Here is a 27424-nt window from a genome sequence, read left to right on the forward strand (position 1 = left end):
CTCTGCAGGCTGTCCTTACTTTGGAGGATGTTACTCTGAGGCATGTCACCAAAAGGCAGAGAAGGATTCTGTTCAAAAAGACCATTGGCAAAGCAAAAAAATAGGCTGTGCTGCTGTTTATCAGGATGGTGCCCACAGAGCTGGGGTACATAGAATAAGGAACCACAAACTGTGGGCAGTGAGAGAAGAGCTGCATTGCTGTGCAATCTTCTTGCCAAAGCAGAATAATATCTTTGGTTTAGGTTCTGTTTTTAAAACACCCATGAAACAGCACAAAGTGCCCTGTAAAATAAATAGAATGCTGCAGTAGCCCAAAGAGAGCTGAAATCCTTACAGTGCCTAACAATAATTTTATTTTTGGAAATGTTTATGTCCCGTTACTTTTCTGATTTACCTCAGAATACCGCGCATTGGCTAAAAGCTGAGGGCATTAACGAAACTGTGAGCAAGATACATGATTCTGGTGTTTTTCTTTTCTGTGTCGGCCACTACAATAAAAATGCTTTTACTTTACACCATCTGCTTTTTAACCCATGCAATGCCACCATCTTGGCTTGGAAGGGGGGTTATTCATAGATTCTAGGACTGGAAGGGACCTCGAGAGGTCATCGAGTCCAGTCCCCTGCCCTCATGGCAGGACCAAATACTGTCTAGACCATCCCGGATAGACATTTATCTAACCTACTCTTAAATATCTCCAGAGATGGAGATTCCACAACCTTCCTAGGCAGTTTATTTCAGTGTTTAACCACCCTGACAGTTAGGAACTTTTTCCTAATGTCCAACCTAGACCTCCCTTGCTGCAGCTTAAACCCATTGCTTCTGGTTCTATCCTTAGAGGCTAAGGTGAACAAGTTTTCTCCCTTCTTCTTATGACACCCTTTTAGATACCTGAAAACTGCTATCATGTCCCCTCTCAGTCTTCTCTTTTCCAAACTAAACAAACCCAATTCTTTCAGCCTTCCTTCATAGGTCATGTTCTCAAGACCTTTACTCATTCTTGTTGCTCTTCTCTGGACCCTCTCCACATCTTTCTTGAAATGCGGAGCCCAGAACTGGACACAATACTCCAGTTGAGGCCTAACCAGCACAGAGTAGAGCGGAAGAATGACTTGTGTCTTGCTCACAACACACCTTTTAATGCATCCCAGAATCATGTTTGCTTTTTTTGCAACAGCATCACACCGTTGACTCATATTTAGCTTGTGGTTCACTATAACCCCTAGATCCCTTTCTGCCGTACTCCTTCCTAGACAGTCTCTTCCCATTCTGTATGTGTGAAACTGATTGTTCCTTCCTAAGTGGAGCACTTTGCATTTGTCTTTGTTAAACTTCATCCTGTTTACCTCAGACCATTTCTCCAATTTGTCCAGATTATTTTGAATTATGACCCTATTCTCCAAATAAATTGCAATCCCTCCCAGTTTGGTATCATCTGCAAACTTAATAAGCGTACTTTGTATGCCAATAACTAAGTCGTTGATGAAGATATTGAACAGAGCCGGTCCCAAAACAGACCTCTGCGGAACCTCACTTGTTATATCTTTCCAGCAGGATTGGGAACCATTAATAACAACTCTCTGAGTACGGTTATCCAGCCAGTTATGCACCCACCATATAGTAGCCCCATCTAAGTTGTATTTGCCTAGTTTGTCGATAAGAATATCATGCGAGACCGTATCAAATGCCTTACTAAAGTCTAGGTATACCACATCCACTGCTTCTCCCTTATCCACAAGCCTCGTTATCCTATCAAAGAAAGCTATCAGATTGGTTTGACATGATTTGTTCTTTACAAATCCATGCTGACTATTCCCTATCACCTTACCACCTTGCAGATGATTTCCTTAATTACTTGCTCCATTATCTTCCCTGGCACAGATGTTAAAACTAACTGGTCTGTAGTTTCCTGGGTTGTTTTTATTTCCCTTTTTATAGATGGGCACTATATTTGCCCTTTTCCAGTCTTCTGGAATCTCTCTTGTCTCCCATGATTTTCCAAAGATAATAGATAGAGGCTCAGATACCTCCTCTATTAGCTCCTTGAGTATTCTAGGATGTATTTCATCAGGCCCTGGTGACTTGCAGGCATCTAACTTTTATAAGTGATTTTTAACTTGTTCTTTTTTTATTTTATCTTCTAAACCTACCCCCTTCCCATTAGCATTCACTAAGTTAGTCATTCCTTCAGACTTCTCAGTGAAGACCGAAACAAAGAAGTCATTAAGCATCTCTGCCATTTCCAAGTTTCCTGTTACTGTATCTCCCTCCTCACTGAGCAGTGGGCCTACCCTGTCCTTGGTCTTCCTCTTGCTTCTAATGTATTGATAAAAAGTCTTCTTGTTTCCCTTTATTCCTGTAGCCAGTTTAAGCTCATTTTGTGCCTTTGCCTTTCTAATCTTGCCCCTGCATTCCTGTGTTGTTTGCCTATATTCATCCTGATTGGGGTGGAGGAAGAAGGAAGACCAGGCAGGAAAGAGAGCAATACACACTGCAGTGGGGAGGTTGAGGGGGTGGACAGGACACAGAAAGCTTAAGTGCTTGTTGTGTTTTTTGTTTTGTTTTTATTTTTTAATTGATGCAAAGGACACGCCAGTATGGCAGATGAGCAACAGTTCCTTAGGGATGGGGATTCAGCCACACCTACTTTGCTGTGGGTAAATTCATCTCGCATCTCAGTAAATCTGCTTCCAAAATAGGCTTAATAGCACACATTGAAACAGCAGGTGATTCGCAACAACAAAATAATCTTGTTTGTGGATGCAAGGTACTTTAATGCGACATAACTCCAATTAACCTGCTATACATTTCAGATGTAGACAAGCCCTAAGCAAAGTCATTATCTTCATTAGTCATAAAAATCAAGCGTGAGGCTACCAAAACCCATAGCCAGGAAACATAGGCAATGTTAAGAGGCCCAACAACTTGCCAACCAAAACCCCACTGAATAAGTCAAAACTCATTCAGACCACACAATAGCTCCAAGGGGTAAGAAAGTTCAAGATGGAGAATCTCCATACAGTGATGGAGAATCACATGAAGTTGGGCCTCTCTCTCTGGTACAGACAGAATAGGTGGCTGCCTGGAGCAACAAAATGTCCACTAACTATTTGTGTCTGTGTGTGTCTTCAATCTAGAGGAGTTGGACATTTGCTGTTTGCCTAGAGCAGCAGAAACCCGTCGAGCCAACCACACTCAAAGGCCTGGTGGTTAACCATTTGATGTAGCTTCCTGGTGTAAAGGAAGCACATTAATGAAAATGGTGACTTGCTCCAGTACAGCTGACATGGAGAAGACTGCAGGGTCCTGGAGCAAGATGCACCAATGCAAGTCAGTCCCGGTTTACACCTGTTCACTTGGCCTACATTAATAGGAGTAGATAGCAGTGCACCATGTACTGATATAGCTGTATCAGTGGCTAAAACAAGAAAAAAGAAAAGGAACTAAACTCTGTCCAGATGTACAGCCAAAAGTGAAAGCAAAGGAACAGTGCATAGACATAGATAGTGTGCATCACAATACTTTCTTCCTTGTCATTTCAATCAATTATTTAAACCCCCCTGATTACAGCCTTTTCTGCTCTGCCAGTGCAACCAGTGGCCGGAGAACACCTATTGGCAACCTTTTCTTCTTTACCAACACACCCAACCACCTCAGACCAATGTTCTGATACCCCTCAAAGAAGACCAGAAAAGCATATTCACAGCTCTGACAACTGGAAGGAAAATGTACTGCAGACGAGTCATAAACAGCATTGTGTCAAATGGGCTTGAGTAGAGCCAAGTGGTGCCAGGAATTGGGGAAGGAGCCTGCAAAAGTGCCTTGCGTGACCCACGTGCAGAAAGAACTTAGCCTAGAGGGATAGAGGAGATTGTGAAATCCTGTCTATTAGGGAAGGAATGGTTTGTACCTGGGAGGGCCAGATGAACTGTTTAGTTCTTGTAATGTTTCAGAAACCAGATCCCAGGAATGAGGGAACTTTATCTGAAGCATGTTGGATGTGTGCATTCCTTGGAGAGTCAGAGGGCAAAGTGTGGCTTGGACACCCCAATGATGGGACAGGCTAGAATGAACCCTCCACATTTGCTCCAATCTCTTCAACCTGTGCCTAGCTTTTGGTGCTTAACAGGGGAATTATGTTATTGTGACGTGACGTTTCTATGGACATTCTGAATCTCATGGTATTTGTGAACTCCATGTGGGCCCAATGCAGGTGGCCATGCTCTGGGGAGTAGCTTACAGGAAATCAAATATGGGAGCAGGAGAGAGGCAGACACATGAATGAAAAGGGGATGCTATTGCTATTAAAATGCCTTGCGCCACTCCAAATGCCTCATACTAGGATTGCCAATTTTGGTTGGACATGTCCCTGGAGGTTTCATCACATGACATAATCTTTAATTAAATATTAATCTTTAATTCATGGAGACTCCAGGACAATCCTGGAGGGTTGGCAACCATACTTACTATCTCAAAATGAGTTCTTTAGGGGAAGGTGCTAGTTCAGTTTAATTTAAACCTGTTCCAAGTTTACTTAAACTAAACTGACCTTTACAATAAGAGTTTTCAAATAGGGGTTTTCACCAGTTTAAGTATATTGGTTCAAATTCATACCTTTGTTTGTAGTTGTGCAACTTTCCTGTGTAGACAAGGCCTCAGACTAGGCTTATACTATCATGGAGACCAATTTGCTACAATGTGTAAACATTTTGTTGTACTAAACCTGACCCATGAGTAATGTGATAGTGTTGCTGTTCTTCACAAGCTTGTATCCCTTCCTTCCACCTCACTCCCATCCTTCCTCCCCATCAAAAAATTGGTGAGTTCCACGTAGTGCTGACAGGCAATGTTAGCAATGCAGTGTCTACACAGACACTTTGTTGCCCTAACTACATTGACCTAAGCGCTATGCCTCTCGTGGAGGTGGAGTTATTAGGTTGGTGTAGTGGGGGACTTACAAAGGCAGCAGCAACCCTGTAGTGTAGACATTTACAGAGTTAGGTTGATGTAACCTTATGTCAACCTAACTCTATAACAGGGGTCGGCAACCTTTCAGAAATGCTGTGCCGAGTCTTCATTTATTCACTCTAATTTAAGGTTTCGCGTGCCAATAATATATTTAAACATTTTTAGAAGGTCTCTTTCTATAAGTCTATAATATAGAACTAAGCTATTGTTGTATGTAAAGTAAATAAGGTTTTTAAAATGTTTAAGAAGCTTCATTTAAAATTAAATTAAAATGCAGAGCCCCCCAACCAGTGGCCAGGACCCGGGCAGTGTGAGTGCCACTGAAAATCAGCTCGCGTGCCGCCTTTGGCACATGTGTCATAGGTTGCCTACCCCTGCTCTATAGTGTAGACTAGAGCTAATACTGCATTCTGCCCATGACTAGCTCTTCTGATAACAATCAATTGGTTGAAATGATTTCACAATGCTTAACTGGTGATAATTAGATCTCCGCATTAACCCCCCTGTGAGCTGACTGCCGGGCTCAGGGTAGAGAAGTTTTTATTTCTGTTAGTGTTATTGTTTCAGTTTGTTTTCAAGCTCCATAAAATGACAGTGCTTTTGTTTACATGCTGCAGGCCATCTCTATAACCAGAGGAAACAGTCATTTTATTTTTAAATATGAAAACATAGAATCTAGAGAAAATGTGTTTAGTTCAATCTGAAGGAAGACCCTAAAACCTAATCTCCTGATCTCTGCTGCCATGAATTTTTACCTCCCAGGCTATTTAATTATTGACAGGCAATTCAATTACACTCATCGCCTTAGTGTCTGAGTGCCCTCCAAAATGATAGCTGTATAACTTATGGAACTCTCCTTTCTTACCCCTTGAAGATTGATCCTATCAAGGACTGAGTGCTTAGAGGCTGATTCCTTCTGGTTTGGGTGTCTAACATTTCTCCAGACAAGCCCTGTTACAATTTTAAACAGGTGATTCTTGTGATAAGCCTGTAGCACTCACTCTATGAAGTCAGTTATGATTGTCAAATGCAAGAGCTCCAAGGGACAGAAGAGTGAATGTTTGTAGTTTTTGATTATGAGCTAAGATCACTACAGAGGAGACTGTATGTGGTATTGGTGCTGCTCACAATGGGCAGTTGCCCATGTCATAAAACCATCATGTGTTTAGTTAAAGGAGAGCTTTGTTCAGGAAAGAAGAATCCGAAGGGAATAATTACCTCTTAGCTGGAGAGAAGTGGCTCTTCCAGGGCGGGAACAAGGTTTCAATCACCTCTTAAGCACAAAGAAAGAGGTTATTGCAAACCTGAGTTGAGCGTCACTAACAATACAAAGCTGACAAGGAAAGCAGGCCTTGCAGTTTCTTACAACTGTCTTCTATTATAAATAAATGCTTTAGTTTCCCTCACTGTGGCTTTAGGTACCCAATTATAGATATGGAAATGAGAGGGGGAAGCCCTAAAATAGTGCAAAAGGCCAGATGATGGTGGAAAGACACTGCAAAAAGGAAAGGAGTATCTTAAAGTCAAGATATTTAACCAGAAGGAAAAAAATAATCAGAGATCATTATTCTGGTTATTTGTGTAATGAAGTTATGAAATGCTCTCTCCTGCAGCTCATACAATTTTGATCCGTGTACTGGCTGATTATTTTGTTTCTTGTTAAATGAAGTAACATGCAAACAGTGCTGTGTTCTGGAGAAATGATAATCTCTACCCCCAAAAATCCCTTAATTATTCAACAAGAAAATTCACTTTGCAAAGCCCATTCAACCATCAGTAGCGTTCAATGTGAAGTTTGTGCTTATCAGTAAATTTACAGTAGGGTTCACTGTAACTGGAAAATTGTGGGTCAGGGCATATTCCAGGAGAGTAAAGGTAAGGGAAGCACTTATTTGGATTGTGAATTCAGTTTGACCTTTATTGTCTCCTATTTCTCAATTCAAATATAGAACTAGATTGCACAGTGTTTGTTTTAACAGAAGTCCCACTAACTTCAATTAAAGTTTTGCCTGCTTAAGAACTGTAGGATTAGCCCAACAATAATTAGAGGCGAACCAACAAATCTAAAATGAGCAGTTTTTACATAAATGTAAACGATTGTAAGGAATTTAAAAAAAAAAAAAAGTCACAAGAAAGGCTAGTCAAGTAAATAGGCTGGCAAATGAAGAAAGCACATTCAATTCTAAGTCATTTTTACCCAATTTGATTGTTCCTCGGAGAACTGATTCATTTTTTGAAGAGGAAATGTATAAAAAAGATTTCATCAGGTGCATAGTTTGAACAATCAAACTGACTCAGTGCTTCCAATGAACAATGGGATTATCTGCCTTTCAATCCAGATAAAACATTTCCCTCCCAGTGCTGGGTTACTTCTGATTTTTTGTGTAGTAATAATACTTTGCATTTATATAGCTGTTTATCTGTTGGATCACAAAGCACATTATAAAGGTGGTCATTGTTATTTCCATTTCCAGTAAATGAGGCTTTGTCTGCAATGGAGATTTCAGCTATTGGTAGTCAGCCATCAGTGTAGTTGTATCAATACAAACCCATGATGTATGTGTGCAAACCCACTATAATGCCACGATTCACACAGGTTCAGTGTATCCCAGTTTCAAGCAAGGGCAAACTACACTTGTGCAAATCATAGTTTATAGTGGTTTTGCCTGTCTATGCCAAGGGTTTACAGCTATATTGGAGGCAGAAGTCCCCAGCATATACAATGCCTGAGACTCAGAGAGGTTAAATGATTTGCCCACAGTAAGTCAGTGGCAGAGGTGGGAATAGAATCCAGGTCTCCTGACTTCCACCCCATTGGACCACAGATGCCCCAATTATTTAAAGGCAATCTGAAATCACTGTCAAATTACCTTCCAAATAAACAAGAAGGGAGAAAAATAGTTCTGCTATAAAACAGGCATGTTTCTTAACTGGAAAAATAATACCTATTGTTTTACAACAATTTGAAAATTATTTTAACAGATACACCAATATACATAGTACAGTGTGAGGAAAACAATGTACACAAATCACTGGGGTGCAGATGCACACCAGTTTGATCTTCTGGATGCATAGATACATATAGTTAAGGTTTGAGGGTCTCTGTCTAGTATTGATGCATGTTTTAACAGCAAGTTTAGTACCGAAGTCTTTGCTTGACACTGTTAGATCAATTTTACTCCATTTTGTCTTATTTTTTGCTCATCCTCTCTTGAAAAGATTATGCAATAGCAAATTGTAAGGTGGCTTGTGGATCTGAAAGGAAAAATCTCTGGTGAATTACCATTGTGTGCCTTGTGTTTTTACAGTAACAAACGGCTTGTGGCCTTAGTACCAAATGAGACACCATTCAATACCAGACGAGCCTACACAAGTGAAGATGAAGCCTGGAAATCGTACCTGGAAAATCCCCTAACAGCAGCTACCAAGGCTATGATGAGCATAAATGGAGATGAGGACAGTGCTGCTGCTCTCGGCCTATTGTATGATTACTATAAAGTAGGTAACTTGATTGATATATCTTCCAACCCTGATAAATTTAGCAGGGGTCTGATTTTAAGGCATATCAAGAGAGAAAATTATGCTGCAGAACAATTTACAAATAAGTTTCTTCCCACTGGACACTAGCATTAAACTCCCTCTCCATTTCAAGAAGACAACTTAAAGGCCTTTTGATTTAGCTACCACTGGGTATTAAAGCTACAATTACAAATCTTAAAAGAACCCAGGACCCACTATTTTGTTCAGCACACTATTCTTGCTTTTCTTCATTTCTAAAAGCCTCTGATATAATTAATTAAGTTTTCTTTAAGTTTTCTTTAAGTTTCTATAATTAAGTTTTCTTTTGGTTTATAAGCCTGGAGTATTCTTTAAAAAGCAGAGACCATGCTCATCTGGAGGTTTTTCTATGGTATCAGGACTCATTTTGCTTAAATTGAAACTTTTTATTTTTGCCCACTCTTTAACTAGGCTTTCTCTCTTAATGGCAGTTCCATTCGTTATTGTTGTTGTTATTTATTTGTATTAAAGTAGTGCCTAGAGGCCCCTCTAGGCTCAGACCCCATTGTGCTAGGCGCTGTACAGACACAGAATAAGAATCAGTCCCTGCCCCAAGGAGCTTACAATCTAAATAGACTATGAGAGAGACAAAGGGTAGAAGAAAGGAAGTAGTATTACCCTGTTTACAGATAGGGAACTGAGGCTCAGAAAGATTAAGGGATTTAATCAAACTCACATAGGAAGCCTGTGACAAAGTCATGTTTTGAAAACTGAGTCCCAGCCCAGTAGCTTAACCATGACATCATCTTTGTTCTCGTATCTCTGATAATGTCTAAGTATGGCTGCTGCTAAGACTCTGGCCCTGATTACTGGCTACGACTGAAGTCAAAGCAAAACCATTGAATGCTTCTTACCAACTTTGCCATGCAGTACCTGTGTGAGAATTACCATTTTAACCCCTGCAGTGATGGTCCCCTGCTCTAAAGCATGAAACTCAATGCTGATTCCCGTTTGTGTAATCTGAAGTTCTTGTTGTTTCCCTTAAATTGTCTTGGTCCCAATGTCTCTCATGTGTTGGATGACATTTTTTACATTACTTTTACAATGAATGTGCATTTTCACATTCAAGCTGTGTTTCAATGTGGTTTCTTTTTCATATTTGGTTTTTAACAAATCAAACAATATTCACCTCAACAATTTAAAATCTCTTGCAAGTATAAAAAAAGTTATCTAAATTGATCAGAGGGGTAGCTGTGTTAGTCTGTATCCACAAAAACAATGAAGAGCCCAGTGGCACCTTAAAGACTAACAGATTTATTTGGGCATAAGCTTTCGTGCGTAAAAAACACTTCTTCAGATGCATGGAGTGAAAATTACAGATACAGTGGCACATGAAGAGAAGGGAGTTATCTTACAAGTGGAGAACCAGTGTTGACAAGGCCAATTCAGTCAGGGTGGATGTGGTCCACTCCCAATAATTGGTGAGGAGGTGTCAGTACAAAGAGAGGGAAAATTGCTTTTGCAGTGAGCCAGCCACTCCCAGTCCCTATTCAAGCCCAAATTAATGGTGTTAAGTTTGCAAATGAATCGTAGCTCTGCAGTTTCTCTTTGAAGTGTGTTTTTGAAGTTTTTATATTGAATGTCCAGGGAGATTGAAGTGTTCACCTCCTGGCTTGTGTATGTTACCATTCCTGATGTCCAATTTGTGTCCATTTATTCTTTTACTTAGAGACTGTCCGGTTTGGCCAATTACATGGCAGAGGGGCATTGCTGGCACATGATGGCATATATCACATTAGTAGATGTGCAGGTGAATGAGCCTCTGATGGTGTGGCTGATGTGGTTGGGTCCTATGATGGTATCGCTAGAGTAGATATGGGGACAGAGTGGGCAATGGGGTTTGTTATAGGGATTGGTCCTGGGTTAGTGTTTCTGTGGTGTGGTGTGTAGTTGTTGGTGTGTATTTGCTTCAGGTTGGGGGGAGGGGAGGCATCTGTAAGCAAGGACTGGCCTGCCTCCCAAGGTCTGTGAGAGTGAGGGGTCGTTTTCCAGGATAGGTTGTAGATCACTGATGATGTGCTGGAGAGGTTTTAGCTGGAGGTTGTACATGATGGCCAGTGGTGTTCTGTTATTTTCCTTGTTGGGCCTGTTCTGTAGTAGGTGATTTCTGCAAGTAGGAAGAGAATCAGGTCCTGACTATATTAACCTGAAGTTGCAAATACAAAGTGTTATACTTGCCTGACCAATGCCTGATGCTTTTCTCAGGTTCCCAGAGATAAAAGGCTGTTGTCTGTTAACAAAGTGAGTGACAGTCAAGAAGACCAAGATAAAAGGTATAGTATCATTTAAAATAATATATTAATACACTGCAGCTAAAAGAAACTTTGATCAGATGTGAATCAAAAGAATTGTTATGGCTTCTGACTTCCTTCTACAAGATAAAAGAACAAAGTCTAATGTGGGAAGCAATCATTACACAGCTCTACATATTAAAAAAATTAAATGGGATTTTTTAAAAATGTGATTTGCAAAGTAATAAAGAATCCCAGTGAAGTTGTCATGTTATTTGAAAAAGTAAACCAGAAAAAAATATTGCCATTAGAAATACTGCTTTTTTTTTTTTTTTTTTTTGGTAACAAAAGCTAAATAGTTTGGCTTCAGTAAACTGATTTAGATAGTTATAGTATCAGAGGGGTAGCCATGTTAGTCTGAATCTGTAAAAAGCAACAGAGGGTCCTGTGGCACGTTTAAGACTAACAGAAGTATTGGGAGCATAAGCTTTCGTGGGTAAGAACCTCACTTCTTCAGATGCAAGAAGTGAGGTTCTTACCCACGAAAGCTTATGCTCCCAATACTTCTGTTAGTCTTAAACATGCCACAGGACCCTCTGTTGCTTTTTAGATAGTTATACTTAGCCTAATCTCATCTCTGTCAGGGAGCAAATAACTTTACATAACACCTTCTTCATTAAAACTACCTTCTGTAAAACATTTTCTTCCCCTCACACCTGTAAGATCATAGCTTTTGCTGTGTCTGGAGTCAAAGTTGCTAAAGGGTCCTGTGTGGTAGGTTAAGAAAAAAACAACTGACTTTATTGAGACTCATGAGCAGGAGAGAGTGAGGCTATGTCTTCACTGCAAAAAATAGATATGTTTGTACATCGAGTTAGCTATCTCAATGTAAAATCCTAGTGGAGAGAAGGCACAGGTAACTTTTACCTTAGTTAGTCAAGGTCATAGCTATGCCCCAAAGTGGGGTTTGGCTCAGCTAGTTACATTGAGGTAAAAACTAACAGTGCCTTGTCTCCACTATGATTTACATAAAACCAGCTATCTTGATGCACAAAAAGCTACCTTTTTACAATGAAGACATAACCTGAAACTACTCCAGTCAGCATCTGGAGAGAGAGTTCCACTTCCATCTGGCTCCAGAGAAATTCCACAGCAGGATTGGCAAAACATCCATCCAATGGAAAGCCAAGATGGCAGCCATTTTCTCATCAGCGCAAAACATCCATCCAACGGAAAGCCAAGTTGGCAGCCATTTTCTCATCAGCGCAACTCTCATTAGTTATTGAAAATGAGAACAAAACACTTAGCAGCTGTTGAAAGCTGAAAGCTTTATGAATTAACCATTTCATGTGTGTGATGACTGTGCATGACATGGGTTTTCATGGGCACCTTCAGTTAGAGATAGGGTGGTGCTGCTGAAAGCTACAGTGTACCCGCAACAATTACTGTCCTGCTCTGTTATGGCATTCCTGGAAGTACATCTTCAGGAATTATATCAGTAAACATGGTCACCACCCCGTGGCTGTCTGAAAGGGCAGATAGCAAAATATTAATCTCATTATTGACAATTCACTCTCTCCATACCACATGAAAATTGTTTTACTGTCAGTTATATATATTATTTCATGTAAAACCCTTGATGTTTATTTTGGCCAATAGGCTTTTGTATTGATCTATTAACTATGTATCCAAATAGTAGTCTAAGGAGAATGAAATATAGGTCACATAGGATTTGTCATACTAGATCAGACCATTTGATCACTGGGTCCTGCATTCTAATTCCTGCAGTGGCCAATACCTGATGTTTCAGAGGAAGATAACCTCTCCTGGTCCTCAATACATGAAGAAAGTTTTGCACTGAGGGTGTATTTTCTTCCTGACTTCTGTAGCAATCAGTTTACTCCCTAAATGAGGAAATTTGATGCCAGTTTCTATTAGGACAATTCACAGGTTTTTGTTTGTTTCACAGAAATTGTCTTGGTACTAATGAAGCTCAGAGTAATTTGAGTGGAGGAGAGAACAGAGTTCAAGTCCTGAAGACAGTACCAGTTAATCTCTCCTTAAACCAAGAACATCTGGAGTCTTCCAAAAGGGAGTACAGCACAAATGTATCTGGGAGCCCAACGCCAATCTCAGTGACTGGAGTTACTGTGGTAAAGGCAGAAGAGTTCACGCCAGTTTTTATGGCCCCGCAAGTGCATTATGTTAGGGGTGAAAATGAGGAGCATCGGGGGGTTATCTTTGAACAGACTCAGTATGAAGTGCCCAACATTGCCCCCCATACAAACTATCTCAAAGATGACCAGCGTAGTACTCCTGATAGTACTTACAGTGACACTTTCAAAGATGGGGGAACAGAAGTAAGTTTTTCATTTATGAACTAGTATCTTGGAACTCATTAAAAAGAATCATACAGTGTGACTCTGTGTTGTACAGCACCGAGCACAGTGGGGGCTTGGTCCTTGACTGGTGTTCATAGTTACTACTACAATAATAATAAATAATAATAATTAATAAATAACACAAGCAGCATATTTTAGCTCTTTCCACAACAGAGGAGCAGGTGAATGACCATGACCATCTTTAGTAAATTCAGCTGCTCCTCACAGTGTTCTTCTTTGCCTTCTGACAGCATAAGAAAACACCATCGTCCTAGAGGGTAGTTTGGCTTCTTATCTATTGGAAACAATGAGAGGTGATGGGTATTTTAATAAAGGGCATCTTGTGGCTTCAGTCCCAGTGAGAATAAAGGGGGTAGGGATGGCTTATTTTGAAAGAGGGCAAGCAGGCTGTAGCTTCAGTTCTATTCAGAACAATAGGAGATGGCAGCCATTTTGAAAGTGGATAATTGTTCATGAGCATCTCTTAAGGCGTGGCCGGCTCCAGGCACCAGCCGAGCAAGCTGGTGCTTGGGGCGGCAGCTTGTAGGAGGCGGCATTCCACCCAATCCTAGGGTGGCACGGCCGCTTTTTTTTTTTTGTTCCGCTCCAGCCGCCCTGTAGGGGGCAGTGGCGTCCTTCCCTCCCAGCCGACCGGAGCGGCACGGAGCCCTCCCTCCCTGGCCGCCCCCCTTCTCTCTCTCCCCTCCGCTCCTTCCCCCTCTCCCCGCTAGCCGGGGCACATCTGCAGGGCAGGGAGTCCCCCTGCACCGCGCCTCAGGTTGTTGGTTTTTTTTTGCTTGGGGCGGCCAGAAAGCCAGAGCCGGCCCTGTCTTAAGGGGAAGAGTTTATGCATCAATCTCTGTTGAGGGATAAATTTTTTAGTTGTGAAAAGTAATGGCAAAAAATTACCATTAATCCTAAATAGTTCATTTCAAAAGCTATCTATTGCACCAGATCTGCTCATCAAAAAGGGCACGAGGGGGAAATGGGTGGCATTAGGAGGGTGCAAGGGAATGTAGAAGTCAAAAGGTAGGGGGAAGGTGGGTTATGTGGGTCGGTGTTTGTACAGAGGAATGCTGAAGACAGGAGGGAGGGAAGAACTGCTGTGTGCTCTGTCTGCTATGCACTGCTCTGGCAATGCAAAGCAACTGTAAATTCAGTGTAACTGGCCAGTATTCTCTGGTTGCTTTGTGCTGCTCTAGAGTGCCTGACCCTAGAGGTTAAAATTTAAAAAATAATTTAAGGTTGATACTACATATCTTCAAATCACATAGTAACATTCTCTTTTGGTTTCCTGATTCCTGTTAATGTATGAAATTATTAATAATTAAAAAAAAACAAGGAAGCTCCCAGTCAAAAACTACATTAAGATGGAGTTAAGGTTGAGAGTATGTATGACTCATTTAGGAAAAAAAGATTACAGGGATGTAATTATCTCCAAAACAAGTATTCAAACCCAGGAAATGCAGAATTAAACTTAAACTTAAAAGAAATACAAATATGTTAAGGTATGGAAATGCATATTCAGGGCACCTATACAACCTGAATTCTCTCTGTGGTGACATAATGAGGAAATCTATTGTGCCTTTAAAAATCAGTTTAAACTAAACTGGGAGCACAAGCACTATTATGAATTAATTATAATTATATGCCTTCAACCCTTATGCTAGGAGACTGGTAAATACCCTATTGTAGGAGCTGGGGAGTAGTGTGCACATAGGCTTTCCCCAGGGTAGTTCATGGCACTGATCCTATCATGCCAGTACATGCTGTTGGAGATGCAACTGAACTCTCACAGAACAGTGAATCCATCCTATAAAGTGCTGTCAAATGGACAAAATTAACAAACTGGAAAAAAAGAGCAAATACATATATTTGCTAATACCTCAGTGACATCACTAATATTTGATCACATTTTTTTTTTAAATATACTCTGTCATTTACATTACCAATTTAAAATTAGGTATTACGCACTGTCTACTGTAACTTACAAACATGGCTCAAGCCTACCAACATTCCTGCACATAAGCAACTTCACATATGTAAATATTCTTGGTGCAGTCAATAAGATTACTCATATGAGTTATGATTCTTGTTTTTGAAAATGTGTGCAGGATGGGCCCAGTCCAGTTCTCTTATTCATGTAAACAATCTCCTTTAAATCAATGTGAATATTCATGTGATTAAGAGCTATGTGTGTGAATGAGTTTGCAGGGCTTTAGACCGATTGTCTCAAGTGTGAAGTGTAAGTTTGTAAAAAGTAATTTTTCCACCAACAAGATTGCCTCCCCACATTTCATTGCCCTATGCACATACATTTGTTATAAAAGTGCAAGTGCAGATACCTTTTAGAAAAGTCATCTTGATGTATATTCTTTTAATCAGTCAAGGCAGAATGCAAGAGAATTATGTATAACATTCCATGTAAATTACAGTACTATGATCATGATTTTTTCATAATATTATAAAAGTGGTAATTTCTTCTATCTGATTGTTGCCTGATTTTAATATGGATTTAAATAACTGATCAGATTTTAAATTGTGTCTCAGATTAATTTAATAAAATAGTTTAATTACATACTAATTAATATAAACTAGTTGTATTGATCTAACAAAAACAAGGATTAATATTTTAAAATTACTTATCCTCCGGGGACATTCTTGGCATCACTACACCAAGCCATACATGAAAATATCACATAAAATGATATAAAAATAAGACCAGTCAACTGCAAATCTACAACCCACTGCTGTGCCATGGTAAAAACACTCTGTAATAAACTGGCATCTCTTAAACAGGTTTCAAGTCTTTTTATTACAGAGCATTTTTATCATGGCACATCAATATGTAATTAACCTTGAGTGGTGACAAAATAGTAATAGTAATAATTAATAATCCATGAGATATTACCTAATGATCCATTAGAAACAGTGTATTATGGCCACAAAAGGTAAACTAAAAAGAAGAAAAAGCAAGGATTTCACAGAATATAATTTTCCTCTGCTCTATAATGTAGTGTATAGTTCTTTATTCAATCTATGCAGTGGACATCATTTTCATAATTCAGCCTCTTGATGCAATATATTTCACATTTTTCATCTATACCTTTTTATAACTCTGTTTTCATTTTGTCAAATGAATCTATTATTCTAATATGATCCTGTATTACATGCAGAATACTTCCTTAGCCTGTGTCCCCATTCCCATCCAAATGAGATGATACAATAATATGAATTTTTATGAGCCTCAGTGCGTGGGTTGTGGAGAACAATTAGAAATAGATTCACATAAACCCTCTTTAAAAACATAGACACCGTAAAAGCTTTCATTTAATTTGCAGCTTAGGACATGCTTGCAATTGTGAGTGATGCGTGTTATTACAGGTTTCTTTTAAACATGTGATAATGTAAGGGCAAGCAGAACACAAAAATACCTGCCACTTTACTGATATGGTTATAATGAGCTAGTTAGACTGACAAAATCCAAACACTCAGTGCAAATAATTTCTCTGTGTCAACTCTAGAAGTGAAACCACATAGGGACTACTAAGGCTAATAGGTATTTTGAGTCTTAACTATTATTAGGGTTCCCTAATTAGAAAAGTTTTAATATGATCTTGTCAGTAATTTTAATTTTCTTTGTATCCAATAATTCGTCATCTGTTTTTTGTTTGTTTGTTTTTTATAACTTTCAGAAGTATCGCAGTGCGTCAGTAGGGGCTGAGGAATACATTTACGAACAAACAGCAAGGTAGGTTACTGAAAGACAATGGGGAATAAATGGAGCTGATTGGCCTCATATTAAAATATAGTTGGAGAACCCCACTTTGCCACCACGAGGGGTGTACTGTACTCCTCCAGCCTAGGAGCGCAGCTACTGCTGCTTCCCTCCATTGCTCTGCACGTTGGCTTTAAAATCTGACTAGTGTGTGTATGTCTTCACTGACGGCACGTCTACACTTACCGTGAATCAACGCTGCGGCGATCAATCTACCGGGGGTCAATTTAGTGGGTCTAGTGAAGACCCGCAAAATCAACTGCTGATCGCTCTCCCGTTGACTCCGGTATTCCATTGGAACAAGAAGCATAAGATAAGTCGACAGGGGAGTTTTTCCCGTCGACCCAGTGCAGTGTAGACACTGCAATAAGTTGACCTAAGCTACGTCGACTCACGTAGTGGGAGTTGCATAACTTAGGTCGACATAACCCCGTAGTGTAGACCTGCCCTGAGTGTCAGGGCCTGATTCTCTTCCTACTTGCACCAGCTTAAATCAAAAATAACTTCGCTTAAGTCAATGGCACTGTACAAATGTAAAACCGGTGTGAGAGGAGAACCAGGCTTTCGGTACCCCAAGTACAGAGCACAAATTGCCAACCTGCTCCTGGAAAATCTTCACTGCCTTCCAGGACGCACATGTCTGAGGTTGTTAAGTCAGTTTCCCAAATTTTATGAAATTCCCATTTTGTTTTGTTTTGTAACAATTGGTTTTGGTGGAGATCTTTGTCACAATATATTGTGGTATGTTTCTGTGTATTTTGTATTATTTAATCTGTTGGGTGTCTGTCACCACCACCCAGCTAAGTACTGCACAATAAAACTAAAGTTTTGGAGACATAACCGGTCATCGCTGTTAGCTACTAAACACAGCAAAATGCATGCATATAAATGGGCAAGAGCTAGATTAGTCATTGACTCATATTAGCTCTGATCCAGGAAAACACTTAAGCATGTACTTAACTTTAAGCACGTGAGTAGTTCAGTTTATATCAGTGAGACTATTCATGTGCTTAAAGTTAGACATATGCTTAAGATTTTTCCTGGATTGGGGCCTCATGCCTGGGGCTTTTTTCCCCATGGTGTAGCTTTCTTAAGGCCCAATCCCTTTCCTGATAAAGTCAATGGCAAAATCCACATTATCCTCAATGGGATCAGGACTGAGACCTTAGGCAGGAGTATATCTGCAGCATCAATGCAGCAGAGTTTCCATTTCCTGTGTTGGTTATTTTTGAAACCTAATCCGGGAGTGTTTGTATTGTCAGCATTTCTGTGAAGGTGAAAAACTTTAGCATAGGGCAACTTCAGATGATAATTTACAATTCAGAAAGGAAATGCCTCCCCCCTGTGAATTATATAGCATTCTGCTAAGTGTTCCATACCCTGTATGTACAGAAATGAATGCTTCAGATAAATAATATCAACATAATTTAGGGCTTGGTCCAAGACCCACTGAAGTGATTGAAAGATTCCCATTGATTTCAAAGGGCTTTTAGATCAGACAGTTGATGAGATTCAAAACAGGCTTAGAAAGTTTTCTGAATAATAACTGCAGTTACATTTGCTAGGGTAAAAATGACAAGTGGTAGCAATGCTCATGCTTTAGGGCATAAACTGATTGCCAATTGGAATCTGGAAGAAATTTCCACTACGGTATAATACAGGTATTACACAATTGGCCAGGTGCAGTATGTCTGATATTTGGTTTTTTTTTAACACCTTCTGAAACATCCAGAGTAGGAAACTGTCATACACAGGAGAACAAACTAAGGCACATGGACTATTAATCAGTTGTACTGTGGCACTTTCTGGGTCTGATTTTGATTCACACTAAACTCCATTTTAGATTCCTTTATACACTGACTGATGTTAAGGAGCCTTAATGTCAATGAGAATCTGGCCTACTGTGTTTAAAATACCCTTCTAGCATAAACAAAATGTATACAGTACATCCATTAGTCTTTTCAAAACAATGCAAAATTTAGCACAAAAACCCCAAACTTTTTTCTTTTTAACATTAAAACAGAATAGATTTTAGAGTAGAGTAACGTAATTAGGAACACCTTTAAAATTTAGCCTTCATTTCAAATTATAAAAATTACTACTAAACTATATTGAAACTAAACAGTTTCTGAATGCTCTTGCATCAGATGGAGGAAAGATGCAATGGAGGGTTTTTTTTTCCATCTCTTTGGGTGGGATTTGAAAACAAATTCTTGTTATTACTGAATTTTAGTTGTTATTTTTTATTTGGTGGCTAAAAATAAGAAAAATAGTATTTTGGTCTTTGCCTTATTTCCTTTTCATATTGCCATAGGCAATGGTATGACATCAGAGTACATTTGGTTTAGACTAGAAATTCAAGGACACCTTAACCTTTTGATTTAGCATGTTCTTGCTTTTGGCCCTGATTCAGCAGTGCTTAAATGCTTTGTTAATTCAGACCTTTGAGAAGGTATTATTTTCTTCAACTTGTGGTAATATCCTATACGTGACTCTTTCCATTATGGTGTCTGCAAAAGTATTTTGAAGGGAAATGTTTATTCAGCAAGTTTTACTATAGTGTGATGGGGATGAATATACTAAATTATCGTAATGCAGCGTGGTAGGATGCCAATAGACAATGTTCTGTGAAGAGTGTGTTTAGTGAAAGAGTCTATAGGACAGAGATTCTCAAACTTTTTCATAGTGTGCACCACAGATAAAGGTGCAGTTTCTCTTATGGAACATCTTCCCTTCCAAAATCCTAATTCCCCTACGATAACATCACTGATATCTTGTCTTTTGTTTTTTCTAATTGTATTATTCATCAATTGCACTACCTGTGAAATCTAGGTATTCTGCACTGTCGGGTTTATTTCTAAAGAATTAGAAATAAATCCTGTAAAAATTAGATTCTAATTTAAAAAAATTAACCCCACTCTGCCGTTCCCCTTTCCCATTTCCTCGTACAGTAGTCAGGAGGCCTGTTCCTCCCGCACACTGTCTCCGCAGCTTCTGTGTTGCTCTCACTGGACTCTTCTTCCTGTGCCAGCTGCAGATTCAGATGTTCATGGAGGCAGTTTAGCTCCCCTTACTAGCAGTGAACCAAGATCTATTCCCACCTGTCAGTCAGCATCCTTATCATTGGGGTGTATATAGAGTCCCATCGTTATGTACAGAGAAACTATAGAGACAGTCCCTGCCCAAAGAGGCTTACAATCTAGCTAGTCCATTCTTAATGAATTCCAGATTTGATGGATTTAAAGGAAGATAATTTTAGTTATTGAATCACCTGTCTCTATTTTTACGTATTTTGACCTTTCCCCATCATTATTGCTATTTAGTTTCCTATTAGTTTTATGCCAATACTGTCTGTATGCATATGAAATGTATAAATAAATAAGGAAAAAAAGAAAAGGAAAAGTCATAGAGATTGTTTGATCTCTCTTTCTCTCTCTCTCTCACACACAGCAGCACTTTTCAGTATACTCTAGAAGCTACCAAATCTCTGCGTCAAAAGCAAGGAGAAGGACCGATGACCTATTTGAACAAAGGACAGTTTTATGCCATTACTCTGAGTGAGACGGGTGACAACAAGTGTTTCCGACATCCCATCAGCAAAGTCAGGGTATGGCAGCCTTTGCTAGACAGAACAGAACTCTGCCGATATGTTCAGGGGGTTGCTCATGGTTTGTTTTATTTTTCTTGTGGGAACAGCAGAAACACTTGGCTACAACACCAACAGAAATATGGGGAAAAGTTATCAGCTATGGATACTTGCTGTATATTTTTTTTAGTCCTTTTTCAGTCCCATCTCATGAGCTGCCCAGTTGCATATATATCTGTCTAAGGCCATGATTCAGCAAGCCACTTAAGCATGTGTTTAACTTTAAGCATGAGTACTCCCATTAACTTCAGTGGAACCATTCATGGGCCTGATTCAGCAAAGCATTTATTCCTCTACTTAACTTCAAGCACATGCTTAAGTTGCACTGACATCCAGTGTTAAGCACCTGCTTGAGTCCTCATGGCCCAAACCTGTGAGGTGCTGAGTGAGCTCTCCCAGCTCCCACTCAAGCCATGGGAAGTTGAGGGCATTAGCAGCTTGCAGGATTGGGCCATTAATTTACTAATGATCTGTTTTAAAAATCAAAACGAGCGTGGTGTATGCGTGTGAGTTGTTTTATATTCAAGAAGAACACAAACTTTATGGAGATTCCCACTTTGGAAATCAGACTTACGGCTTCATCGCAGTTCTCAGCTTCTGAAGCAGAGCTGTGACAATCAAACTGTGGTGAACACACTGGGCTCATCCGATAGTGTTTCAGATTAACTGGTGATCACCCGTTAGACTTGAAATGAAAAATGAGCCTCAAAGCTGCTGCCCTGAGAATGGCACTGTCCCCTGAAGCTCAAAGTGCAGTGAGTATGTGAAGCAGATGAAATACTACTAGGTTGAGAACGCTGTGGCCATTGTAGTCCAATCTCATTCTCAACATGTTTTTCTTGCTGTGTGTCAGAGACACAGTGGGGGATTAAAGCAAGATGAAATAAATCTGTTTATTGAGGCTCTTAGATGATTAGATTTCTTAAAGGGGTTACCAGATTTATGACATAACCCCTTCTGAGACAGTTTGGGGACAACCCTCAAACCCTGCTAGAAGGGCGAAAATGTGAATATAATCCCAGAACAAATGCCTGATGCAAAGTCAGTTGCAGTTAGTGAGAGGCTATTCAGTGATGTCATTGCACTGGATCAGGTCCAAGGGAACACCATCAATTGTGCTTTTTATCTCACACATAGTTTTGGGAGACTTTACATATAGAGGCAGCAATTTTTTTAAACAGTTTGGTGATTCAAGGTGGGAGGTTATTTATGGGGAATTTGTGTGGAGATTGGGAAAAGCTTCTTCATCTGAGAACAAAAAGAACACATTGAAGGGGCTATTTTTTGTTTTCCATAATTTCAGGTTACCTTGGCATGCAGCATTTGTGACTGCAAAGAGAAATTTTTTAAATGTGCTCAAATAGGCAATTTTTTCCTGAGCTTTTATGACTCCAGTGTTAAGATGTAGAGTGAAGTTACAATTTGGTTTGGTTTGGTTTTTGGTATCACATAATTAGAGCAAAATGAATCCAGAACTTGAAATGAAAACTCAAATGAGGCTCAGTAAAAAACCCATATAGCATTGTGGTAAAAATAAAAATATATGCAAGACTTCTGACCATAAGCTGGGTGCTGGGGACTAAGGCAATGGTCCCCAAACTGTGGGGCATGCCCCACCCTGGGGTGTGTATGGAGGAACGTTCGGGGGCAGAGAGGGAGCGCTACCCAGCTCCACTCCACCCCCAGCTCTACTCCGGCCCCGCCCACAGCCCCAGCCCCTGGCTGCAGCTCCTGCCTCGACCCCAGCCAGACCCACCCCCAGCTGCGCCCCAGCCACACACCCCTTGCCTCAGTCCATGCCCTCACCTCTCTCCCCACCCCCGGGAGCCATGGCTCCGCTCTCAGCCCTGGCTCCTGGCGGGGGGCATGGACAAGGGTAAGAGGGGGTGCTACTCTGAAAAGTTTGGGGACCACTGGACTAAGAGAGATATAAAGTGGTATATCCACAAATGCAGACAAAGAACACTTTTTTTTTTAAATGATTGCTGCTCATCACATATGAAAACACCTGTTTGAAAGTAGCTCAAACATTAAACATCACAGTCTGTAATTTGTCTGAATTGTTGACTGTTGCAGGCACTAAAATACTATGTTTTTCTTAGGGTGTATTTTCAGCTGTGTTAAATCAATTTGTGGCTATATATTTTTTTAAATCAAACAACAAGAACATTCACAATGATATTTCCTACTACACTTCTCATTTTCCTGCAGTGCAGTCCCCAATCCTGCAAGCCCCCCTTAGTTGATTGCAGCATTATAGGAACTTTTTGTTTCTTTTACCCAGAAGAGCTCCTATCATACAGAACATATCATTTCTACTTTTATATAATCTTCTAAAGGCCCAACGAGTCCAAATGACTTATTCCAAGTATCTCAGTCAGAATTAGAATCTGGGATGCTTTTGCTTTTGAGATCACCACTTTTAGCACTATGAAATACAGCCCTCTTAAATGTAAATACTCAATATTCAAATTCCAGAAAAAGCATCATCATTGTCCCTGTTTTATTTTTAAATTACCTTTCTATTGCACTCAAATATTAAATGCATCACACATGTAGGGCAAGAATACAAAACACGGAATGGTATTCCCTTCAAGGATAGATTTTCTAATTGCAGTGGAGGCAGGTGGGAGTTTCTAGTACTTAGGCATCTCAGAATTAATTAAACATGAGGTACTGCCAGTAATATAGTCTCCACTCCCCTTTTCTGTAGAGTGTGGTCATGGTTGTATTCAGTGAAGATAAAAACCGAGAGGAACAGCTGAAGTATTGGAAATACTGGCATTCTCGGCAACACACAGCTAAACAGAGGGTCCTTGACATTGGTAAGTGAGTAGTTCTATGAATTTATATTCTCCTCCATACTCCATATTGAAATGTGGAGACGCACAGTTTGTTATTATGGGAGGGAATAGAACATTCAAAGAGGGAAAAATCAACTCCGTAAAAGGTAGATGCAATTTATATGTGAACAGCATTGCAAATACTGTAGAAAATTACCATAGGTGGTGGAACTTTTTAACACATGGACTACCTAGTGATTACAGGTAAAAGCTTTGTGATACAACTGTTAGCAATTGCAGAGCCCCATTGAGGATTCGTCTGAGGGGAAGAGAACCAGTGAAAGATCTGTGCTGTCATGTGGGACTCAGAGAATATCATGCCCACAACTTCTCCATTGATGGGAAATCTATGCCCCATGCACTCCAACTCCTCTACATGGGGAAAACTCTTTTAGACAGAAAGGATGATAGTTTGGGAACTTTGCAAGCCTAAACTTGTGGAATATCCCGAGCACTTTTTTGATTTGAATGTCTAAGCTGTCCCTCTGTTTCTAGATAGCTCTCTTTTAGGGCTTGTCTATGGGGAAAGTTATACTAGTATAAGATAAGGTTGAATTTAAACCACTCTAGTTATATGGGTATAACCTCCTGCGTGGACAGGCTTATTCCAGTATAAGAATGTCTTTTCCTGATTTAATTTACGTTTCCTTGTAAGCTGTTTAAACTAAGCCACACACACACACACAAAAAAAAGCCACACTTATTCTGGAATAGGAATGCCCCCTTGAGGAGTTCCACCAGTATAACGACTGGTTTCACTATACTAGTATAATTATAATGGTGTCACTGGTGAAATTTTCCCATGTAGACAAATGCCTAAGCTTAAGTATATGCTTAAGTGCTTTGTTGAAAAAGGACGGGGTTACTCATATGCTTAAAGTTAAGCATGTGCTTAAGTCCTGTTGAAGTCACTGGGACTTGAGCACATGCTTAGGTGCTTTGCTGAATCAGAGCATCTGTGTATGCCTGTTTCGTTAATCTTTCATTTTTAATTAGAACACTAGGACTCATAATTAGCCTGTAATGATTGCTTCTTAAAAGCTTTTTCCTATTTATTTCCTGACATTAATTTTGAAAATAAGTAGCTTTATCAATTATTTTTATAATATCTACACTGCAGTCAACAGCTGAATGTTCAATGTTAAATAATAGTGATTGGTGGGCAGGGGTGCTGTTTTAGACAGAAGAAATTCCAGAAATTGTCAGTAATCATCGAATAGTGTCCAAACTCCTGGAGTCATAGACTCATAGACTTTAAGGTCAGAAGGGACCATTATGATCTTCTAGTCTGACCTCCTGCACAACGCAGGCCACAGAATCTCACCCACCCACTCCTGTAACAACCTCCTGACCTATGTCTGAGCTATTGAAGTCCTCAACTTGTGGTTTAAAGACTTCAAGGTGCAGAGAATCCTCCAGCAAGTGACCCATGCCCCAAGCTGCAGAGGAAGGCGAAAACCCCCCAGGGCCAACCTGCCCTAGAGGAAAATTCCTTCCCGACCCCTAATATAGCGATCAGCTAAACCCTGAGCACATGGGCAAGACTCACCAACCAGAAACCCAGGAAAGAATTCTCTGTACTAACTCAGATCCCACCCCATCTAACATCCCATCGCAGGCCATTGGGCATATTTATCGCTAATAGTCAAAGATCAATTAATTGCCAAAATTAGGCTATCCCTTCATACCATCCCTTCCATAAATTTATCAAGCTTAGTCTTGAAGCCAGATATGTCTTTTGTCTCCACTGCTCCCCTTGCAAGGCTGTTCCAGAACTTCACTCCTCTGATGGTTAGAAACCTTCATCTAATTTCAAGTCTAAACTTCCTGATGGCCAGTTTATATCCATTTGTTCTTGTGTCCACATCGGTACTGAGCTTAAATAGTTCCTTTCCCTCCCTGGTATTTATCCCTCTGATATATTTATAGAGAGCAATCATATCTCCCTTCAGCCGCCTTTTGGTTAGGCTAAACAAGCCGAGCTCTTTGAGTCTCCTTTCATAAGACAGGTTTTCCATTCCTCGGATCATCCTAGTAGCCCTTCTCTGTACCTGTTCCAGTTTGAATTCATCCTTCTTAAACATGGGAGGCCAGAACTGCACACAATATTCCAGATGAGGTCTCACCAGTGCCTTGTATAACAGTACTAATACCTCCTTATCTCTACTGGAAATACCTCGCCTGATGCATCCCAAGACCGCATTAGCTTTTTTCATGGCCATATCACATTGGCGGGTCATAGTCATCCTGTGATCAACCAATACTCCGAGGTCCTTCTTCTCCTCTGTTACTTCCAAGTAGGGTGACCAGATTAGTAGTACAAAATATCGGGACGGGGGCGGAGCAAAAAAAGGGGAGGGGCGGAGCAAAAAAAAGGGGGGGGGCAGAGCAAAAAAAAAAAACAGTTTTAAAGGGGCCTGGGGCATTAGCAGGCCCCAGCCCCGCACGCTGCCCTCCCAGTGGAGCCTCCCGCCCCCTGGCCCGCCACGGGCATATGTGGGGCACGGTGGGTCCGGGTGGGGGCAGGGCGGAGTGGGCAGGAGCCGGGTGGGCGGCAGGGGCCGAATCCCTGCTGCTGCCAGGGAGCCCCACGCCTCTCCCTCCCGCTCGTGGCTGCGGCTCCTTCCTGGCGGGACGTGCCTCCCGCTGCCCCGGCCACATTCGGCACACATCCCCCGCGCCTAGTCTCCCTCCTGCCGGGAAGAAGCAGCTGGACGCGTGCCGCATGTGCGCGGGGCAGGCCGGGGGGTGCGTCCCGCCGGGAATGAGCCGCAGTCGCGAGCGGGAGGGAGAGGCACGGGGCTCCCTGGCAGCAGCGGGGATTTGGCCCATGCCCCCGCGCCGCCCACCGGGCCCCTGCCCGCTCTGCGCTGCCCCCGCCCGGACCCACGACGCTGCCCTGCGGGCTGCAGGGCTGGAGCAGCCTCCAGGCTGCGCTCCCGGCCCCGGGTGCAGCAGCCCGGGCAGAAGCCCTCTGGCGCGGCGAGGGGGAGGGTTCACAGCTGAGCCCCCCATCTCCCTCCCTTGCCAGCCCCCCTTTGCCCGCCCAGTGCCTGGGTGCCGGAGCTGACTCACCAGCTCCAGGATCCAGGCACCGCCGCCACTCCCTCCCTCCAGGCTCGCGCCACCACGCTGCAAGCCTGGGAGGGAGGAGGAATGCTGCGTGGTTGGGGAAGAGGCGGGGCCAGGGTGGGGATTTGGGGAGGGAGCCAATGGGGGAAGGAGAGGTCGGAGCTGGGGCGGGGGGGCGCGAGCGCCAGAGCGGAGGGCAAAATTTCTTTTTTGTCCAGTGTCCCGACCAATGTCAGTGTCCCGACGCGGGACAAAGAAGCAAATATCGGGACAGTCCCAATAAAATCGGGACGTCTGGTCACCCTACTTCCAAGTGATGCGTCCCCAGTTTATAACAAAAGTGCTTGTAATCAATCCCTAAATGCATGACCTTGCACTTTTCACTATTAAATTTCATCCTATTATTATTATTCCAGTTTACAAGGTCATCCAGATCTTCCTGTAGGATATCCTAGTCCCTCTCTGTATTGGCAATACCTCCCAGCTTCGTGTCATGTTTGGTCATGGGAAAATAAGGCTTCTAATAATACTACAGCTGAATGCTGTCTTTGAGTCATTCACTGTTTGGTTTCAAGGAAATGAATCAATATTCCAGTTTATTTGCTGGCCTTGTTTTCTTGAGTGGTATTCTTACAAGGTTGGACTTACCCCCAAATTGTGCCTCCTCTCTGTATTTCTCAGATGTTTTCGTTCAGCAGCAGGTTAAGGCAAGCAACCATAGTATGACTAATGTGAAAAAAATTCCATGTTTCTAATAAGCCTCCACTGATACTGTCCAAGGCAAGGTTCTTTATTTTTTTAAAAAAGAAGATTCATTGACCAAGGCACGATCTTTTACCCAACACTGTTATAGGCTCTTTCCAAAGCCTGCTTCTTTAAAGATAGTGAACTGGTGGATTCATACATCCACACAGGGCCCCATCAAAATCAAATAATGAGTCTCTGTG

At 41.2% G+C, this 27424-nt stretch overlaps 1 protein-coding gene across 6 annotated transcripts in view; it reads left to right on the top strand.

Moving 5' to 3' along the window:
* Window positions 1–27424, top strand: part of GRHL2 (grainyhead like transcription factor 2) — a 122937-nt gene that overhangs the window by 17844 nt on the left and 77669 nt on the right. For 4 of the 6 annotated variants that reach the window (XM_024109428.3, XM_065585968.1, XM_065585967.1 and 1 more), the window contains exons 2-7: window positions 8277–8466; window positions 10732–10799; window positions 12727–13117; window positions 16834–16889; window positions 20367–20523; window positions 23276–23387. In XM_024109428.3, the coding sequence (XP_023965196.1) occupies window positions 8277–8466; window positions 10732–10799; window positions 12727–13117; window positions 16834–16889; window positions 20367–20523; window positions 23276–23387 (974 nt within the window). The remainder of the gene's footprint in view (window positions 1–8276; window positions 8467–10731; window positions 10800–12726; window positions 13118–16833; window positions 16890–20366; window positions 20524–23275; window positions 23388–27424) is intronic. The other 2 variants (XM_024109430.3, XM_065585966.1) reach the window with 1 other exon arrangement.

The sequence above is a fragment of the Chrysemys picta genome, chromosome 2 (assembly GCF_011386835.1).
Source record: "Chrysemys picta bellii isolate R12L10 chromosome 2, ASM1138683v2, whole genome shotgun sequence".
Lineage (NCBI taxonomy): Eukaryota > Metazoa > Chordata > Testudines > Emydidae > Chrysemys > Chrysemys picta.